General features: G+C 38.0%; 1 protein-coding gene and 1 long non-coding RNA gene across 3 annotated transcripts in view; one reads left to right on the top strand and one right to left on the bottom strand.

Annotated features, from left to right (window-relative positions):
* The window catches only part of LOC140903888 (uncharacterized), a 315,051-nt gene that overhangs the window by 292,520 nt on the left and 6,398 nt on the right, over positions 1-16,133 (bottom strand). Inside the window, exon 2 of the long non-coding RNA XR_012156378.2 lies at positions 737-780. This is a non-coding gene — a long non-coding RNA (uncharacterized LOC140903888). The remainder of the gene's footprint in view (positions 1-736; positions 781-16,133) is intronic.
* Positions 7,952-13,944, top strand: LOC140903903 (keratin, type I cytoskeletal 12). 2 transcript variants are annotated; one of them, XM_078850703.1, is made up of 9 exons: positions 7,952-8,476; positions 8,987-9,069; positions 9,515-9,671; positions 9,903-10,064; positions 10,162-10,287; positions 11,543-11,760; positions 13,001-13,053; positions 13,139-13,181; positions 13,686-13,944. In XM_078850703.1, exons 1-9 carry the CDS (start codon positions 7,952-7,954, stop codon positions 13,807-13,809), a joined length of 1,491 nt encoding a protein of 496 aa, XP_078706829.1. In that variant the 3' UTR covers positions 13,810-13,944. The 2 variants fall into 2 exon arrangements, with proteins under 2 accessions (XP_078706829.1, XP_078706830.1); XM_078850704.1 differs by lacking the exon at positions 13,139-13,181 and having other exon boundaries at positions 13,706-13,944.

Below are 16,133 nucleotides of genomic sequence, written 5' to 3'. Positions count from 1 at the left end.
CCCACCTTGACCTTCTTCAGACAGGAATTCTTCAAGAGGGAAATTTAATCTGAATAGCACCTCTTAATAATGGAGGCCACCGCTCATGGTCTTCCTCTTCAACTCTCAACATTTCTTTTTCATATGAGAGAAACCTGAGGCCATAATCTCTTTCCAACTCTTACCAGTATCTCCCTTTTGATGGGGAAAATGTAGCCACTTTTCATCCCCTTTCCCCCAAATGTACATGGATTTAGGTGTAAATATTACCCAATATAAAGGAATAAGAAATACCATATACACACACAAAAGCGGAATTATGGTTGCTGTAAAAATCAAAACACAGTAACTTAGAGTTTAGTTTATTTGCTGTTGTTCTATTGAATAATTTTTGCAGTGTATCTACATTTACATTTTTTCCTAAACTGGATACTATCATCAAACCGTCACTATGACATCAGAAGAAATATTAGTATAAACTTGTATAGTATGGAGCAACTACAACACCACCAGCCACAGTCAGTCAGTTACCATACTCTTAGAAAGCAGCAACAAAAGGCACCAGTGACGACCATTTGACCAGAGCAGCTAGCAACTAACATGCCACTATTTTTAGCCCATACAGTGCAAAACAATTTACTCAAAATATCCAGAGTACAAAACTAAGTAAAAGGCAACATTGGTAATGTAAGTATTCAAAGTTACTAGCATTCAAAAAGATATAAAAACCAGCAAAGATATAAATGTTTACACTTACCTTTTGCTGTCAGAAATTTCTATGTCTTGCCAGGAAGATGTTCTCTACATAGGAATGGCAAAAAGAAACAAAAAAGAAAGTTAAGGCTAACTAAATAAAAAAATAAATAAAATACACTACCTGCACACTTTTTGCAGTACATAAGGTTCGCCTCTTAAATTAGATGTTTCCCTTCACACTACAAAACGATTGCTGCACATGAACCATGATGTCCAAAAACACCGTCCTCGCTTCCTAGAAGAGCCAACAACTCACAGATTACTTTGGCTATGCAGCTAAAAACATCAAAGAAGACTGCTGCTCCAAGAAGCTACCCTTGGGCACTGAAGAAGATGGCAAACCAATCAAGGTATATAGAAATATTTTCCAAAGCCAAGGTCTGTAACGGTGAAAGACAACTACAACCTGGTTGCACTTCCAATGGGGAGCTCTCTAGCTAACCATGGTCAGAAAAGAATTGGGATGCAATATTTTGATTGATCTGAAAGATGCTCCAGCCTATACTGTGCTGAGGACCTACGAATCAAGAGTAGGAATCCAGTTAAACAATATCTTTAGAGAAAGAAACACTTTGTGTAGTTGTGACATCTTTTTCATTTAGCCAATGCCTGTTTTAGGAAGTAATTGTCATAGCAGGATTTCAACAATTTTTGCCATTTCACTACAAGATTGTGCACTACATTATCATTTACTTCAGAGCACTGCCCCACCCACAGATCAAGGAGGGAACGGGGATGAGAGAGGGTGTAAATTACTTTTCATGAAGCAGCTTCCTCCCTGCTGTGCACCTAGCCAGCTACTCTGGCTGAAGGTGGGAGGGACCAGAGCAAAGGCTCCTCCCACATTCCATCCTTCTTTGTCCCTTCCCCACACATTTCCCCAAACTAGGGAGTATGGGGCCACTAACCCCTGTTATCTTCACCACAGCCAACATCATAATCAAAGCGGGGCCACAGAAGGGAATAAATATGGGCCTTAGTCCCCCTTACTTCCTTGTGTGGCCAAGTAAGGGTTGTGACATTTAAACCATTAGAGACCAGATAACTCTTTCTTTAGCCTATCTGCCACCAAGAGACTGAGCCCTGCCACTTCCAAGTTCACTTAGTAAAAACTGAGTTCCACTCTTCGCTATTCACAATACAACAATCAAGTGTCCCTTTTCCTGCACACCTGCCCATCTAAAGATAAGAATGGGCCTTTCTGATACCATTAATCTGAAGCGTCATCAATGTTCTTTGATGACACTGTTGAAAAGAAATACTGCTAGTGCGGTAGTTTAACACACAGCAAGACACAGCTATCTGAGTAATTCATTATTCAAATACTTGAGACCAAAGTGTGAGTCTACATTATTTTCAGTCACTTGAAACTAGGAGTTATCATTTTATCATCTGTTATGATATGGCTATCAGATTATCATATGTTCAACATATTCATAAATGATCTGGAAAAGGGAGTAAACAGTGAGATGGCAACATTTTCAGACAATACAAAATTACTCAAAATAATTAAATCCAAAGCAGATTGCGATAAATTACAAAAGGGATCTCACAAAACTGGGTGACTGGGCAACACAATGGCCCCCGATGAAATCCAGTGTTGATAAGTGTAAAATAATGCACATTGGAGAACATAATCCCAACTATACATATAAAATGATGGGGTGTAAAGTACCTGTTACCACTCAAGAAAAAGATCTTGGAGTCCTCGTGGATAATTCTGTGAAAACATCCTCTCAACGTGCAGCAACAGTTAAAAAAGCATTAGGAAAGGGAAAGATAATATGACAGAAAATAATGTAATGTCAGTATAAAAATCTATGCTACGCCCATACCTTGAACACTGCTTGTAGTTCTGATCACCCTATCTCAAAAAAGATGCATTAGAATTAGAAAAAGTACAGAGAAGGGCAACAAAAATGATTAGGGGTATGGAATAACTTCTATATGAGGAGAAGTTAAAAGACTGGGACTGTTCAGCTCAGAAAAGAGACGACTAAGGGGGGGATATGATAGAGGTCTATAAAGTCATGAATGGTGTGGAAAAGGTTCTCATAAGAAGAACAAGAGGTCACCCAATGAAATTAATAGGCAGAAGGTTTAGAACAAACAAAAGATAGTACTTCTTTCACAGAATGCACAATCAACCCATGGAACTAGTTGTCAGGGGATGTTGTGAAGGCCTAAATTATAACTGGGTTCAAAAAAGTATTAGATAACTTTGTGGAAGATAGGTCCATCAATGGTCTAGGATGGTCTAGGATGCAACCCCATGCTTTAGGGTTCCATATACCTCCGACTGCCAGAAGCTGGGACTGGACATCTTTCCCCTCCCACTGTACAGAAAGCTGGAAAGTGTTTTGGTTCTTTTAGGATTAGAGTAAAATCTTTCTCTAATGTATATCATTTACAGGTATTGCTCCAAAGGTCAGGTGTGAGTTGACAAAGCTATTTTTGTTTAAAGCTCAATACAAAAGTGACAAAAGGTTATACAGTATTTTGTTCAGTTTAAATAGACTAATTTTATATTTTAATTATTTTTTCAAAGTATCTAAAAACAATAAAATATAAATTTAAAAAAATAAGTATACATGTTCATTTGAAAAAGACCATTAACACAAGAGAAAGTGGTGAAAAGCATCTCCCCAATTGAGAGAATAGCAGACAAAGCATTATCTTTTCACCTTCTTGTCATGATCTATTAAACACAACACAGATCAACACAAAGTCACCTACATGTTATACACAAATACTCTGAACTTCAGTCAACTGCACAATGACACTGGGATCCAAAGAAAGGATTTGCACAGGCATCTAAGAGCGAGCTATACTAATAGCCTCATTACCTCAACCGATTAAAATAAATGACATGCAAAAGGAACCTCCATTTATTAAACAACAGAACATTTAAACAACCATGTAAATTATCCACTCCCTCAGTTATTACAAAGATCATCCTCAAATCAACTCAGTGTACCTAGCATTCACTGGATTTTAAGCTAAAAGGTTGGTACAAAATCCAAAATAATTCATGCATACATACTGCATGTTGGCCCAATTCAGCAAAGCAATTAACCACATCCTTCAATTTAAGCATGTAAATCCATCCCTGTTCTGCCAGGCACTTAAGCACAGTCTTAACTGTTAGCAGATTCAAGAATGTGCTCAAGTGCTTCAGAGGACAAGGATGGACTTACTCGTGTTTTAAAGGTAAGTGCCTGAGTAACTGATTTCTGAATTGGGGCGAATTCTGCAGAGGAGATTACTTTAATTGACTCTACATTTTTATCTACTGAGCAGTCCTGATAAAATTCCCAGCTCCAAATCTCTCTGTAGTAGGAAAAGGGCCTGAAACATAAGCCCTTGTATCAGGGGCCTGAGCTAAAGTAGTGGTCAAAACTTTGCTGATATAAAGCAAAGTTAAGTTGTAAGCAAGAAGCAGGCCCTGCTCACAGAATCTGCCAAGAACATGGCTGGTATTGCAGAAACACACTTTCCTAAGCAGTGATAGGCACAAGAATATATACACAAACACATTCCGGAAAGGTGGTATCAGAACACCTCGATACCAACTGTGACAAAGTTCCTGCGCTACCTTGGTGGGTCTTGCGCTTATTGGCGGATTTGCTCACCTTGGAGCTTCACGGCAGCCCTCAGATTGGCCGTTTTTCTGAATTCACAGTTCAGGTCAACTCCTCCTGTGTCTGACCAGGAGTTGGGAGGATTTGGGAGGAACCCGGGCCCGCCCTCTACTCCAGGTTCCAGCCCAGGGCCCTGTGGAATGCAGCTGTCTAGAGTGCCTCCTGGAACAGCTGTGCGACAGCTACAACTCCCTGGGCTACTTCCCCATGGCCTCCTCCCAACACCTTCTTTATCCTCACCACAGGACCTTCCTCCTGGTGTCTGATAATGCTTGTACACCTCAGTCCTCCAACAGTCCGCGTTCTCACTCTCAGCTCCTCGTGTCTCTTGCTCCCAGCTCCTCACACGCACACCACAAACTGAAGTGAGCTCCTTTTTAAAACCCAGTTGCCCTGATTAGTCTGCCTTAATTGATTCTAGCAGCTTCTTGATTGGCTGCAGGTATTCTAATCAGCCTGACTTAATTGTCTCCAGAAGCTTCCTGATTGTTCTGGAACCTTCCCTGTTACCTTACCCAGGGAAAAGGGACCTACTTAGCCTGGGGCTAATATATCTGCCTTCTATTACTCTCCTCTAGCCATCTGGCCCGACCCTGTCACACAACACTTTCCCCAAAAGATAACAGGAACATGCTGACCCATTTTAAAAATAAGGTCAGGATGACAGCATGATGGATAGAGATGTTTTAATCAAACCAACAGGTACGAGGTAATGGGTTGTGGTTAGCTACGTCAGAGGGGGCAGTAACTCACGTCAGAGTGTGGCACCTAACTATATCAGAGAGGTAGTACATAACTTGTTTGTACTGGGGTATAAAAATATATCTCAGAGGGAATGTCTTTGTCTGGCCTTGTGGGGAGCAGAAAGTCCCGCCATTCACCGAGCTGGTCCTTTGTAACGGGCATACATGTGTTAGTGGTCCTGTAGAGTCTGCAGGATACTAAGACCGTGCCTCATTGACAATAAACCTGGCCAGGTGCCTTGGCTAAAAACTGAGTCTGTGGATTTATTGGGCAGTTTAATTGAGGTCTGTTATCTCCTCTATCTACGCAGAGCTGGGACATATGCAGCCAATATCTGACCACACTCTCCACCTCTCCTAAGAAAAAATTAAGCATCAGGAATTCCAGGATATGCCTACATTTTATTCATTTAAATTTTAAGAGGTCAAATTTAATAATAATGGATTAATATTTTAATGTGTTCAAATATCATGCAATACACAAACTGCTTCTGCAGGAAGGCACTCTGAAAATAAGATTATAGATGATAATAATGGTGATGATTTTATTAGTAAAGGCAAATTTGAAGAACCTATGTAAGGCCCTTAGTCGGCCCCCAAATTTACTGGAAGTCTTGAAGTAGCTCATACTTAGAAATATTAAGAAGATCCCACCTGAACAACAGTTAAGAAGGAAAACTGCATGCAAATCAAACAAACAAACATTGGGACTAATGGCACTTTTATTTATTATTAGGGCTGTCGATTAATCGCAGTTAACTCAAAAAAATTAATCACGATTACTCGCAGTTTTAATCACACTGTTAAACAACAGAATACCAATTGAAATTTACTAAATATTTTGGATGTTTTTCTACATTTTCATATATATTATATTCTGTGTTGTAATTGAAATCAAAATGTATATTATTCTTGATTACAAATATTTGCATTGTAAAAGATAAACAAAAGAAATAGTATTTTTCAGTTCACCTCATACAAGTACTGTAGTGCAATCTCTGTGTGGTGAAAGTGCAATTTACAAATGTAGATTTATTTTTTTTGGTTACAAAACTGCATTCAAAAACAAAACAGTGTAAAACTTCACAGCCTACAAGTCCACCCAGTCCTACTTCTTGATCAGCCAATAGCTAAGACAAACAAGTTTGTTTACATTTTCAGGAGACAATGCTGCCCTCTTCTTATTTACAATGTCACCAGAAAGTGAGAACAGGCATTTGCATGGCACTTTTGTAGCCGGCATTGCAAGGTATTTCCGGGACAGATATGCTAAAAATTCGTATGCCCCTACATGCTTCGGCCACCATTCCAGAGGACATACATCCATGCTGATTATGCTCGTTAAAAAAATAATGCGTTAATTAAGTTTGTAACTGAACTCCTTAGGGGGAATTGTATATCCCCTGGTCTGTTTTACCTGCATTCTGCCATATATTTCATATTATAGCAGTCTCGGTTGATGACCCAGCATGTGTTGTTCGTTTTAAGAACACTTTCACTGCAGATTGACAAAACGCAAAGAAGTTATCAATGTGAGATTTTGAAATATAGCTACAGCATTCGACCCAAGGTTTAAGAATCTGAAGTGCCTTCCAAAATCTGAGAGGGACGAGCTGTGGATGTGGAGCATGCTTTCAAAAGTCTTAAAAGACCAACACTCCGTTGAGGAAACTACAGAACCTAAACCACCAAAAAAGAAAATCAACCTTCTGCTGGTGGCATCTGACTCAGAAAATGAAAATGAACATGCATCAGTCCGCACTGCTTTGGATTGTTATCAAGCAGAACCCGTCATGCATGCATGGACGCATGTCCTCTGGAATGGTGCTTGAAGCATCAAGGGACATATGAATCTTTAGCGTTTCTGGCACGTAAATACTTGTGATGTCAGCTACAACAGTGCCATGAGAATACCTGTTCTCATTTTCAGGTGACATTGTAAACAAGAAGCAGGCAGCATTATCTCCTGCAAACGTAACCAACCGTGTTTGTCTGAGCAATTGGCTGAACAAGAAGTAGGACTGAGTGGACTTGCAAGCTCTAAAGCTTTACATTGTTTTATTTTTTAATGCAGTTATTTTTTGTACATAATTCTACATTAGTAAGTTCAACTTTCATGATAAAGAGATTGCACTACAGTACTTGTATTAGGTGAACTGAAAAATACTATTTCTTTTGTTTTTTTACAATGCAAGTACTTGTAATCAAAAATAAATATAAAGTGAGCACTGTACACTTTGTATTGTGTGTTGTAATTGAAATCAATATATCTGAAAATGTAGAAAACATCCAAAAATATTTAAATAAATGGTATTCTATTATTAACAGTGCAATTAATCGTGATTAATTTTTGTAATCGCTTGACAGCCCTATTAATTTATCAAAGAGAGAAATGATAAGTTTGGTGGTAAGAATGATAAAGATATATCACTTGAAATTTTGCTCTATCTTCTTGGGGAATTATGAGAGTTATGCCTGAGGTCTGGAAGAAGCAAAGGAATTACTCATCTATGATTAAAATGTAATAATGATTCTTTTGCTTTGTTCCACCCTTCTCTATTCCTGATATAACAAACATCTTCAGGGCACTAACCTCTTTACATGAACGGTCACCATTGATTTAAATGCTAATGAGGAGAAATCATCCAATCATGGCTAACACTATACTGAGTTGGCAAAAAAAATATTTTGCCATAGGTAGGAGGAATCCAGAAAGAAACACCCTAATAATTCTGTATAAAAAGGTAAAGGAACTGCCTAGCCAAGACATTCTCTCACTCTACTTTGCTGCCTTTGTTACACTTTAACAACTCAGACCACCACTAAAAAACTATGTCTCTTTGTATTGCTAGTGGATCCAGCCAGGTTTCCTCATTTGGTGGAGGTGGTGGATCAGTCAGAGTCTCCAGCATAGGAAGAAGCTTTGGTAGTGGGAGTGTATGTGGTTTGGCTGGGGGATCTGGTGTTGGATTAGGGAGTGGATTAGGAAGGGGAGCAGGTGGTGGCTTTGGTGGAGGCTATAGTGGTGGGTTTGGTAATATATCAGTTGGAGGAGGCTATGGAAATGCCTACCGCAGTAGCTCATTTGGGGGCTTGGGTAGTGGCTATAGTGGAGGCTTTAGTGGGGCCTTTGGTGGAGCTGATGGCAGCCTTCTGTCTGGTGGCGAAAAGGAAACCATGCAGAACCTTAATAACCGCCTAGCTAACTACCTGGATATGGTGCGTGCTCTGGAGGAGGCAAATGCTGATCTTGAACATAAAATCCGGCTGTGGTATGAGAAACATGATCCTGCTGCTGCTGGGTTATGCTGTGATTACAGCAAATATTACCAGATAATTGAAGATCTTAAGAATCAGGTAATAAATAATTTTTCAGCACTTTACAATGGCATGCACCTTGTAACCATATCTTGTGTTAAACTATAACTCACAAGCAGTGCATGAGTTATTACCAAATGAGAAATTCTGCTCAGCTTAATTTCAGACATTTATCATTTTCTGTTGACATTAAGAATACTTAAAGCAGTAGACTTTAAGATGTAATATTTCTACCAACTGATTTTTCACACAAATTCTTGTTAATTTAATATGACTATAAAAGTATCTATTTTATTATTAAGAATGTTTAGTTTTTTTTACTGTTTATGCATTAAAATTAATTTGTTAACGTGGAAAGGAAATACTTAATTTTAAAAAAAGGGAAAGAAATCATGTCTCTATGTTTAAACTGCATATAAACAAATTATTTTTTAAATCTGCATTTTTCATGTTAGCCTCTAAATTTGCCCAAAATTAAATGCAAAGGATATTTTCATAGTAGTCATATAAATATTGCCTCTTTCCTTATCTATCTTTCTATTTATCCAGATCATCTCTGCAACTATTGACAATGCCAAGATAGTCTTGCAGATTGACAATGCCAAGCTTGCTGCTGATGACTTCAGACTTAAGTGAGTTCAGTGAAAACCAGTTAGTAATGATGGGGTAGTAACAACTTAGGCCACCTCATGCCATTTGTTTTTAAGCAGAACTCACCATTGTTTGCTGCTTACAAACTGATCATCTCATATGGTCCTTAGACACTTTTCTCTACACTTTTTAGTATTAAAAGAAATCTGAAGTATTATTCCAAAAATGATAACAATATTAAAATCAATTTTATAACTATTATATGCAATAGATCTATATTTTTAATTTTAAAAAAACTATTAAAACTTTTGCCAAATCATAAAAACCAGAATACAAAATAAACAGATAATAAAAATGCATTATTCTCACATCTTCTCTAATTAAATTCTGCTTTATTAATATCAAATATTTTTCTTGCAAGGAAAAAGAGATTTTCCTTTCTTTCTGATCTGATTATATTCTCAAAATTCTCCTAACATTTTAAAGGTATGAAAATGAGCTTTTCCTTTACCAAAGTATTGAAGCTGACATTAATAGTCTGCGTAGAGTCCTAGATGATCTGACTATGACAAGATCCAACCTGGAAGCACAGCTTGAAAGCCTGACTGAGGAGCTAGTGTATCTTAAGAAGAACCATGAGGAAGTAAGATCTTTGCCTTCCTTTTGCAAATATAGGTCCCAGTCCAACTCCCACTGAAGTCAATGAGAGTCTTTCCATTTAAAAGTGGTTTAAAAGTGAAATGGTTTATGGTCAATTTACTATTTCAAAACATTCAGATTTTGACACTTACTGATTTCAGTTATTTAATTTTTCCCTGCTTCTGCAGTTGCAATATATTTAAAATTAAAATCTCCTTGTCTTCCATTTAACCAGGAAATAAAAAGCTTCCAGCATGGCTCTACAGGTGAAGTGAATGTAGAAATTAATGCTGCTCCAGGAGTTGATCTAACAAAGATTCTGAATGACATGAGAGCTCAGTATGAATCCCTTGCTGAGCAAAATCGTAGGGAGGCCGAAGAACAATTTAATAAAATGGTAACAATATGATTGATACGTTTTCTGAAAGCATATTCAAATCCAAAGATTTGTTTCATCACCCTGTATTCATTATATTGTATTATGACTTTTCCAGAGTCAACAGCTGCAGCAACAAATCTATGATGATGCTGGTGCAGCAGACTCAGCCAGGCATGAAATAACTGAGATCAAACGTACTCTCCAAACCCTGGACATTGAGCTACAAGCCCTTCTGGCCAAGGTTTGTAATAGCTGCCACTTAAGGTAACTTTTATAATTCAAAATTCTTATTAAAAACATTTACAGTGTCCATAATAGCTTTATCCACTACTTTGGCATTATGTAAGGGCATATTTGCATTTAATATATAATTGTTTCTAATATAGACACGTGTTTTGATAGCTCACCTATATTTACTCTAAGCACAGAGAAACAACTGTAATTCTAAACTAAATACTAAAGTCCATAGAGAAGGAAGAGTGGTGAGTTTGACTAGTTAGAAAGAATAATCAAAATAAACAGATTTGTTTTAAACAGTCTCAAAAACACTTTATAAAGTTTTGTAATAGACATGGCCTCAAAAGAGGCATTACAGGTCAATATTCCACCTTCATTACACACATGCAAGTTTATCCACTTTCAATGGAACTTTTTTTTTTGGCAAGAATCCAGGATGGAATATGGTCCACCACCTTTTAAGTAAGTGTAAAATGACTGAATATGTGTATGGGGAATGCTGAATATTGAATAATCCCTTGGTGGCCTAATCAGTATTTTAATATTTACATATGATAAACCATTAATGTAAATAAAAAACAACAGGATATTAAATTTAATGCCATCCAGCTTTTTGGCATGAAGTTGTTTCATCATGTTCTCTCAGTGACTATTTTTCATTCATTCTGATCTCTGAAAAGACAACTTCAAAAGGCTCTTATGGATTTCTTCAGAAGAGCAGTCAATAGCCAAACTACTTATCTTCAACATCTCGCCAATAAGAACAAATCTGAATTTCTTTCAAACACCTGTATAGCAGATAATCATGCACCAAACAGATTAAATTCTTATATTCCCACTTTGACCTTTCACTTATTTTCATAAACTTAACATACAAGTAAAATTGTTTTACATGCATATCCAATTAATTTAATACATTTTTACTTTGCATTGTTTGAGAAAAGTGTTACAGAAGAAGCAGTGTATAAAGCAATAAAACATTATAAAACTAGTAATATAATACTAAAAAACTACAGTGAGAAAGAGAGAAGAGAAAGGAAAAACTATTCCAGAGAAATAATTTTCATCACAAAAACTAGTGGTATTGAAAACTGATAGAGAAAAAAATTTAATTTTATTTCTAATTAAGTGTTATGATTAGGGAAATATTTTTTCTACTTCTCTGGTATAAATTATTTTCACTGTTAAAGAAAATTTTCCTTGTGTGCAATCAAGCATTTCAGCTTCATCAGTAACATGCCATTGTTATGCGTTGATAGAAATGCTCCCTTGAAGGCACCTTGGCGGAAACTGAAGGAAACTACAGTACTCAGCTTTCACAAATTCAGCTTCAGATTAGCAATCTGGAGGAACAATTAAAGCAGATCAGATCTGAAATGGAGTGCCAGAATGCAGAATATGAACAGCTCCTGGGCATCAAGACACATCTAGAGATGGAGATTGAGACCTATAGGCGACTGCTAGATGGAGAAGGAGGGTAAGCAAACAGCCTGAAGAAAAAACTATTTCAGTTAGATGAATTTATTTTGAAAAACAGAACTCTAGAAATAAGAAATAAACATCAATATATCTTATTCCATGTTCCGTGCATATAGGGATAAATCCTGTAAGGTGCAGATCATTCCAGTTAAATGCTTAACTACATTAAATTCCACTGACTTCAGTGGAAGCTGAGGGCCTTCATAACCTTGCATGAGTGCTGAACACCTTGCAGGATTGAGCCCACATTTCAAATATGATCCATAGGAAGCATCCTCTTTTTCAAGAGGAGGATTTTTTCTTCTCTATCACACTATAAATCTGATCCTGCAAGGTGATGAGTCAGGGTGCTCTTAAATCCACTGACTTCAATGTGATTTGAAGTCATTGACAGGTTTCAGAGTAGCAGCCGTGTGAGTCTGTATTCACAAAAAAAAAGGAGTACTAGTGGCACCTTAGAGACTAACCAATTTATTTGAGCATCCAATGAAGTGAGCTGTAGCTCACGAAAGCTTATGCTCAAATAAATTGGTTAGTCTCTAAGGTGCCACTAGTACTCCTTTTCTTGAAGTCATTGAGAGATTAAAAGTTTGGGACTCTATGTATTTTGTCTACAGAATATTTACTAAGAAGGATATTTCTTAGTAGCACATTTCATTAAATGTTCTTCAGAAATAAAAATATTTGTAAGGCTCTGTTGTGGGATCCAAGGACCTAATTCAACACACTTTGAAATCAGTCAGAGCCTTGCAATGCCCACTGAAATAGACCTAAGTGAAGTGAAAACAAATTGCTGTATCAGTTCTCTGTTCTGTCTCAGCATCTGCAAATATTATAGAACTGTACATTATGTGCAGCTGCAAATACCTGAAAATGACTCCAGTAAATAGAATATCCACCACAGAAAATTTTCATTTTATCAATCAAGATAAAAGAGCAGATTGATCTTACATCCATATTTGATAAAGTATTTTATTTAATCTTTATCCTGTAAAGCATTTTGGTGGAATCAATTATTCACCTTTTTGTTTGGCAACAAAAAAATGCAATCAGATATATATGATACATAGCAGTTCCAATCACTTACAAAACTGATTGCCTGCCATGCTGTTTCTAGAAAGATAGCAATAAACTTGCTTTTAACACCAGTATTCTCATCAACTCTCAAAATAATTATATTTTCTTAGAATTCCAAAAGTACTGTAAGATAACTAATGACTATTAATTATTTTTAACAGCAGCTTTAGATCTGGAGGTTATGCATATCAAGAATCAAGAGTTCAAATCAAAGGTAATTAAAATAAGTTACTGTTTTTATTTTCAAGTGTGTCTTTGAACTACAAGGATGTAGGAGTGCACTTTTAAAAATCAAACAGCATTACCTCTGCCAGAAAAGAACTCTTCAGATCTTGGTAACTTATATTTGTATAAGTAATTACTTACTGAAGACCTGATCCAATCCCCATTGAAGTCAATGGAAAGTTTCCCATTGTCCTCACTGGGCACTGAATCAGGCCCCAGTTCTTTAAAGTGCTGAGTGCTTCCTGTGAAGTGCTAGGAACCTTCAACTCCCCTTGAGGTTATCAGGAGACAAGTAATAACCCAGAGGATTGAGCCTGAAATGGTGAAATAAAATTAGTAACTTGTTATAAAGAAAAAAAGCCTCAAAGATTTTAATGTACACCACTATCTGTCAAAGTTAAGATTTCAACCTCTTTTTCATGTTTGAAGGTAACTTTCTGCTGCACTATGTATTTCAGCAAAGTGACAAATAAAGGTCCTATATATATATACATATATATTTATAATTTTTGCCATGAAAGTTTACACTGTCCTAAGGCATACTGTCCTATGTTTATTTAACTGGACCACAACTTTTTATGTTATTTGAGTCTTTATTTTAATATCTTGAATGGATAATACTATTAATATTTTATTTTTAGAACCATCTAAAACTAGAATGGTTAAGACAATTGTTGAAGAGCTGGTGGACGGCAAAATAGTCTCATCAAAAGTCCAGTCAGTTGAAGAAAGGCCAGCTAAATAAGCAACATGAAAATGGAACAGAGGATCCTCCTATATGTGCCTACAGACAGAACCAAAAACAAGGAAGTGTTCTGGACAAATGTAGAATTTTAAGTGGCTTAAGAGTTCTCCATCTTAAAAATAAGGGTTCTAGTATCTGCTTTCTCTTCTCACTTCACTGAGATGTAGTCTTTTATGGGTGCTAAAAGAAACATTCTATTTACTGCTGTTTTTCAATAAATTTTTTAACTGTTGCAAATAATTTTTGCATTAGCCCTGATTATTTTTAACTTTGAAAATCCTCCCTTGTTCAACACAGAAGGCTTCCTAAATAAACTGTGGTTTTTCAGCCCTATGATTTATATGTGATTACAAAAGCTGTTAGCAATTAATTACTAATTATTATTACACAGAATATAACACAGACATTCATATAGGTAGACTGAATCATGACTTTTTACAATGAGAAACAATACCAGGGTAAAACTTTCAGAGCCTAGAAACATTTCTTTAAATCGATAGCAGTTATGCACATGGGTGCTTTTGAAAATTCCATTAAGTACCTATCTGCATCTTTAGGCACCTAGATACCTTTAAAAATCTGGACCTGAGAAGTGCCAGATTTCAATGAGACTTAGGATCCTAAATCCCTTTTGAAAATAGGCCCTGGTCTACACTAGGACTTTAGGTCGAATTTAGCAGCGTTAAATCGATGTAAACCTGCACCCGTCCACACAGTGAAGCCCTTTAATTCGACTTAAAGGGCTCTTAAAATCGATTTCCTTACTCCACCCCTGACAAGTGGATTAGCGCTTAAATCGACGTTCCCAGCTCGAATTTGGGGTACTGTGGACACAATTTGATGTTATTGGCCTCCGGGAGCTATCCCAGAGTGCTCCATTATGACCGCTCTGGACAGCACTCTCAACTCAGATGCACTGGCCAGGTAGACAGGAAAAGAACCGCGAACTTTTGAATCTCATTTCCTGTTTGGCCAGCGTGGCAAGCTGCAGGTGACCATGCAGAGCTCATCAGCACAGGTGACCATGATGGAGTCCCAGAATCGCAAAAGAGCTCCAGCATGGACCGAACGGGAGGTACGGGATCTGATCGCTGTTTGGGGAGAGGAATCCGTGCTATCAGAACTCCGTTCCAGTTTTCGAAATGCCAAAACCTTTGTGAAAATCTCCCAGGGCATGAAGGACAGAGGCCATAACAGGGACCCGAAGCAGTGCCGCGTGAAACTGAAGGAGCTGAGGCAAGCCTACCAGAAAACCAGAGAGGCGAACAGCCGCTCTGGGTCAGAGCCCCAAACATGCCGCTTCTATGATGAGCTGCATGCCATTTTAGGGGGTTCAGCCACCACTACCCCAGCCGTGTTGTTTGACTCCTTCAATGGAGATGGAGGCAATACGGAAGCAGGTTTTGGGGACGAAGAAGATGAGGAGGAGGAGGAGGAGGTTGTAGATGGCTCACAGCAAGCAAGCGGAGAAACCGGTTTTCCCGACAGCCAGGAACTGTTTCTCACCCTAGACCTGGAGCCAGTACCCCCCGAACCCACCCAAGGCTGCCTCCTGGACCCAGCAGGCGGAGAAGGGACCTCTGGTGAGTGTACCTTTTAAAATGCTATACATGGTTTAAAAGCAAGCATGTGAAAGGATTACTTTGCCCTGGCATTTGCGGTTCTCCTAGATGTAGTCCTAAAGCCTTTGCATAAGGTTTCTGGGGAGGGCAGCCTTATTTCGTCCTTCATGGTAGGACACTTTTATCACTCCAGGCCAGTAACACATACTCGGGAATCACTGTAGAACAAAGCATTGCAGTGTATGTTTGCTGGCATTCAACCAAAATCCGTTCTTTCTCTCTCTGTGTTATCCTCAGGAGAGTGAGATATAATTCATGGTCACCTGGTTGAAATAGGGTGCTTTTCTTCAGGGACACATTCCTGCTGGGCTGTTTGCCTGTGGCTGAACAGAAATGTTCCCCGCTGTTAGCCACGGGGAGGGGGGAGGGTTGAGGGGGTAGTCACGCGGTGGGAGGAGGCAAAATGCGACCTTGTAACGAAAGCACATGTGCTATGTATGTAATGTTAACAGCAAGGTTTACCCTGAAAGAGTGTAGCCACTGTTTTATAAAATGTGTGTTTTTAAATACCGCTGTCCCTTTTTTTTTCTCCACCAGCTGGATGTGTTTCAATGATCACAGGATCTTCTCCTTCCCAGAGGCTAGTGAAGCTTAGAAAGAAAAAAAAACGCACTCGAGATGAAATGTTCTCCAAGCTAATGCTGTCCTCCCACACTGACAGAGCACAGACGAATGCGTGGAGGCAAATAATGTCAGAGTGCA

Source organism: Lepidochelys kempii, chromosome 27, assembly GCF_965140285.1.
Source record: "Lepidochelys kempii isolate rLepKem1 chromosome 27, rLepKem1.hap1, whole genome shotgun sequence".
Taxonomy (NCBI): Eukaryota; Metazoa; Chordata; order Testudines; family Cheloniidae; genus Lepidochelys; species Lepidochelys kempii.
The sequence above is the reverse complement of the archived record's forward strand: the minus strand, read 5'-3'. Positions and strand labels throughout refer to the sequence as shown.

Coding starts and splice junctions, on each gene's coding strand:
- LOC140903903 (XM_078850703.1), top strand. CDS start 7,952: ATGTCTCTTTGTATTGCTAGTGGATCCAGCCAGGTTTCCTCATTTGGT. Junction 8,477..8,986: donor TTGAAGATCTTAAGAATCAG/GTAATAAATAAT, acceptor CTATTTATCCAG/ATCATCTCTGCAACTATTGA. Junction 13,054..13,138: donor ATCAAGAGTTCAAATCAAAG/GTAATTAAAATA, acceptor AAAATCAAACAG/CATTACCTCTGCCAGAAAAG.